Source organism: Montipora foliosa, chromosome 5 (genome assembly GCF_036669935.1).
Source record: "Montipora foliosa isolate CH-2021 chromosome 5, ASM3666993v2, whole genome shotgun sequence".
NCBI classification, from domain to species: Eukaryota; Metazoa; Cnidaria; class Anthozoa; order Scleractinia; family Acroporidae; genus Montipora; species Montipora foliosa.
The window spans coordinates 9,917,525-9,922,524 of NC_090873.1; the positions used below are offsets into that span (position 1 = coordinate 9,917,525).

Below are 5,000 nucleotides of genomic sequence, written 5' to 3' on the forward strand. Positions count from 1 at the left end.
AAGTGCTGCTTTTGTGAATTCATCTGCAAATGTCTTCTCAGATAACTACTATAAACTGTAGGCCCCATGTCACAATCTTACCTGTTAATTCGCAACACCATGGATCGTTACAGAACCCACTGTTAACCTTGGACATAAGTGCACTGTTCGTGAAGAGTAGGGGAGACCCAATTCTCAGAGTATTTTAAACCAGACAATAATAAAGCGTCATGAGACTGTATGTGATATGTGCCGTGCATAAATCCATTACCAGTACCATGATCACAATAATTGCAGAAATGCCATGGATTACGGTCAAATCAGCGAAAAGAACCCATGAAACACAGAAACTCACTAGTTTCCATAACCTTCTCCAGACGTTAACCATGCATGGTCATGGATTATTCAAAGAAAAAGACTAGAATGTTCACCAAGTCATGAAATCTTGGCCAACTTTTGCTAACTAACGTCAAAGTTCGATAACTGTCGACCTTATTCCTCAAACTTAGCGATGTGGTCAAGAGATATTGATTAATGGGACGATACTTAAACGAAATTGCAAGTAGATATTGCATATTTCTAGCTTGACGACCACCTTCAAAAGTAAACGGTGTAGCTTGGCGATTGCCTTTATATTTCGATGGCATATGATAAACTGTGATTTCAAATTCTAGAGATCGTCTTTACCTGTGTAAAACAATGCTACCCTCATCCATTTCTCGAAAGGAACTCGAATATTCATTTTCATCCTCAGATGTGATCTCAATTTCCTCCTCAGAAGTTAAATCGTCCACTTGGTTTTCCGCAGATTCTTCAGAGGTTACTTCTATCTCTTCGTCTTCTTCTTCCGATACGGGTTTGCTTTCTTCTTCATCTTTCTCTCTACTGGCACTCCCTTGTGTCTTGGCGGCTTCTTTAAACAAGGGTGCTTGGGGTTATCACATAAACGAAAGGTAGGTATGAAAGATGAATAACAATCAAGAACGACGAATTGGCCATTTGACAATAAAATTAGTGCGTACAATTACTTGACCATGAATAAAGTCGACTTGGTTTTAATACAGATCTTACTACTATTCCTCTGTAAATCTGAGCCAGTTAGCATGAGGAAAGTCTAATTTAGTATTGGTATCACACGATTTCGAGTGCAATTTGGAATAACCAGAAAAATCAAGCGATTACACCATAGTTAAGAAAATCTGGTAACCCATCGGCGTAACCCATGACGTCATCGACCGTCTGTCCGTACGTACGTCCACCCCTCTTGAAAGGTGATATTATTTTCGGTTTCTAGATTGTTCTCGAAAATTATCTGCATGCGAATAATAAGGCGAAGTCAAAATGTCCTAAACACTGTTTGGAGTTATCAAAATAGAGAAATCACTAGAAAATCAAGAAAATAGCTAATCAATGACATCAAACAAAACAAACAAAGTCTAATTAAGTTCACAAGCTAAGGGGCACTCCCGTGACCGCCGTTACAATGTCACCCTGGGTTTTATTCAACACTATCACGCTCATCAAAATCGCTCTGCAGCTATTAAGCTGTACTTTATGACATATGGTGGTCGTGAATATGCTACTGTGGTTCTATGTACGTTTTCCGTTTCCTTACTTTGTACCCAGTGGCAATCATCAGTAACACTGATCAAATGCCCCGAAATACTAAGACCATTGTTACTCAGTCACATAACCATAATCAAGCAACGGCATTTCAAAAACTTATTAACCTTCCCTCTTAATCATCGTCTTTCAAGTAGAACGCAATACTAACAAGAAATAATATTCCAAAATGCAAAGGTAAAAACTATACCTTTGGGTCCCAAGGTGACTGCTTTTTCCACAGTGTTAATGAATTTCTGCCAATTGAAGAATGTGTGTGAACGTTAAATGTAGGCAACAAATTATTTAAATTATTGTACAATATACTCTTTAACGCTAATCTGATTTGCTAAGAGCCTCCAGTTAATCCTAGGAACGAGTGCAATCTCTTGACAACCGGACTAGCTGCCAATAATTTATCCAATTAATATGCAAGATGTGTTTGCAATACAAGATGTTCAACAGAAATGCACGCTGGTCGACCTTTTCCTCATTATTTTGTGGAAGTGTTCCTTACTCCAATCAGTATATTAAAACAACTTTTGAACGAGTTTTTTGTAGTATCTAAATGATCACGACCTCGTCAAGTTAAATCAGACTGGGCGAAAACTCGCCTTAACGTTGATTATTCCGGATATTACAATAACATAATCCAATCACTGATTGTTCAAGAAGAAAAACTAATTAATGTCACACAAATTTCACTATCAGTACTTGTTACACAGACCAAAAGTGTATTTAGTCTACAGCAATGTTGAAAAAGCAGCAATGTTCTTGACCTGGTGCGCACTGCCGCTGAACGTATGCAGGCTACTGTTGGTGCTGCATTTTCTAATGGCTTCGTGGTAAAAGCAGAGTTTTTTCCACAGCCACCTTATTCAAAGCAGGATTTTCGATTAAGAAAAAGTCCTCATTGCTTCGGTTTAGCAATTTTGCATTTCCCTGCTTCGAAAAAGTTGGTCCAGACGCGCCTTGATAACCAGGCCAAAGATTCTGGATAGGCTTTAAATTCATTGTCGTTTTACTCCTATACAAAACTAACTAACCAGCAAGACATCTTGATAGCGATGTGTCCTTTCATAATCTCCCACTGATGAAGCCAAAGCTTTGATGTCATGAAGAAACCTCTTTATCTTCTGTCGGTCCCATTCTTCGCACTTTCTCGTCCACAGCTCTTCATAAAATAATAGGGCTTCCTCTCCGTACCTTCTGTGAAGCTCCTTTTCGTTGAGATCTAAGCACAGTTGAAGGATACCCCTTATTGTTTTGTCTCTGGCCAATGAGCTCATAGTCTCCGTCGTTTCTTCAATGCCTTCCTTTTGTTCCCACTGTGCTCGCCAGAAAGTCAGAAGGGTTTTTCGGAATTCGGTGATACTCTCTCTGTCATCTAAGTCTTCGTACAGTTGTTCTACGTTTCTTCTGAGGGTTTCTTTCTCATTTCCTTCCTCACCGACAAAGTTTGCCTTGAAAAGAACTTTCCTGTACAAATTTAACTTGAGTCTGGTGTGCTTTAAACGACTCTCGTGCATGTCAAGTCGAATGCAGAGGTTAAGAATCTTGTCCAAGAGCTTAACTCTGTTATTCAACATTTCGTTGAGCTCTTCATTGTCCGTCGCCTCATCGAACGTTGTATAAAAATCTGTTTCGCTTTCACCCAGGAATCCATCAAAAAACCACAATTCCTGTTTTTCATACTCATGCTTTACATTTTCCTCTCCTTCCATATCTCTCAAAAGCTCCAATACAGTGTCAATGATGACTCTGTTCTGCTCAGTAAAGCCAAACCGGGAGCTCTCCCTCTCCTCTTTCCAGAAACGCTGACAAAACGCCAAAGCCTCCTTCTTAAACTCCGTCTTCTGACTATCATCCGCCATCAAATAAATGATAGTATCAATAAGCATTTTCCAAACCTTGCTTTGGTTCCCCGGTTTCAGTGATTTCTCCATTTCCCAAGCATTCCGGAACAAATTTAACGCTTTTTCAGGCTCTTGTAAGTTTGCCTGAATAACGCCTTGCTGGAAAATGCTTCGCACTGTATCCGGATGATCTCCAAGACTTCTCATTCGTATTTCAAAGGCCTTGTCAGCTGGTTTCATCGCTTCCTCGAATTTTCCTTGAAATTGATAAGCATTTGCAAGATTCCTGCAAAAATCGGCCTCGTCCTCATTACCTGACATTTCCTGCACTTCTAAAAGCCTTATTGCCTCTTTGTAGTATTCAACGGCCTTATCGTAATTTCCTTGGCCCTCGTAAACGGTGCCTATTTGATTTTTGAGAACCGGCAAGTGATAATGATACTCACCACCCTTCACCTCTTTCTCTGTCATCTTTAGAGCCTTGGTGTAAAACTCAAGGGCTTTGGTGAAATCGTCGAGGCCGTAATAGCAGTTACCCATCGAGTTATAGCACCTGACAAGGATGTTATCAACTTCTAGCGGCTTTTCCATGAGGTCTAAGCATGACTGTAAGCACTGCAGTGCTTTCTTGAAATCAGATTTCTTATAATAGATTTCGCCCTCGAAATACGAGTACAAGCCTTGGGTCTGTGTGAAATTCTCCACAGTTGTATCTTGGACTTTCCCAAGAGAATTAGCTGCTTGTTCCAACACTTTGAAAGCCTCACTAGGTCCGTCTTTTTCCAGGACATGGAAGGATTCCCAGCACTTTAAATAAGCACGAAAGAGCGACCCTGGAGTGGAGAGCAAAGAGTCATACAAACATCACATAAAAGATTCAAGGAAATCAACTTTGGACAACAAAATGCTGGTCGAAAACATCGATAAGGGAACGATAGTTCATTGACACAGACTGATACATGAACCCAGCATTTCTTTCAATATATAGTCGGTGGTGACAATCACTGAAACCTTATTCCAAAGTCGCCACCACCCAGTTTTGATATCCAACACAAGGTGTCCCGTTAAATTTAAGCACTTTGCCACCGGTTTCTCACAATAAAAGAAGTGCTAGTTATTTCAGATGATGAGCAGCGTTTAGGGGTCACTTTCAGCCCTTAACTGTCTGTATTCCAAGACAAAAGTGATGTTGAAATCGGAGAGAAGAACAAGGGGACACTTAATGACGATTATCAAGATCAGCTTGCATCTAATTACGTGTATTTCAGGAGATTTAACAAATCGAAAGTGGTTCAGCGTTGTCTGTACTCTTATCGACAACGATATTCGTCATCACAGTGGCCAAAATGTTGTGGACTCATGAGGCGCAACCGAGTGACTCCACAACAAATTTTGACCATGCACTATGATGACGAATATCGTTCTCGATAAGAGTACAGACAACGCTGAACCACTTTCGATTTGTTTTTTACTACAATATTAAACGCCAAAGAAAGTTTATAATTCTAAGCGTGACCAAAATCATGACAGAAAGAAAGAGCAAGCGTTGTCTATAACACTATA

General features: G+C 40.0%; 2 protein-coding genes across 2 annotated transcripts in view; both read right to left on the reverse strand.

The window, feature by feature from the left end:
• Positions 1 to 5,000, reverse strand: part of LOC138002121 (uncharacterized) — a 69,247-nt gene that overhangs the window by 20,083 nt on the left and 44,164 nt on the right. The gene's annotated exons all lie outside the window — the stretch shown is intronic.
• The window catches only part of LOC138003593 (uncharacterized), an 11,214-nt gene that overhangs the window by 1,153 nt on the left and 5,061 nt on the right, over positions 1 to 5,000 (reverse strand). The window contains exons 2-4 of the mRNA XM_068849726.1: positions 2,628 to 4,270; positions 1,793 to 1,838; positions 667 to 907 (exon numbers count right to left, since the gene is read on the reverse strand). Coding sequence (XP_068705827.1) covers positions 667 to 907; positions 1,793 to 1,838; positions 2,628 to 4,028 — 1,688 coding nt within the window. The 5' untranslated portion in view covers positions 4,029 to 4,270. The remainder of the gene's footprint in view (positions 1 to 666; positions 908 to 1,792; positions 1,839 to 2,627; positions 4,271 to 5,000) is intronic.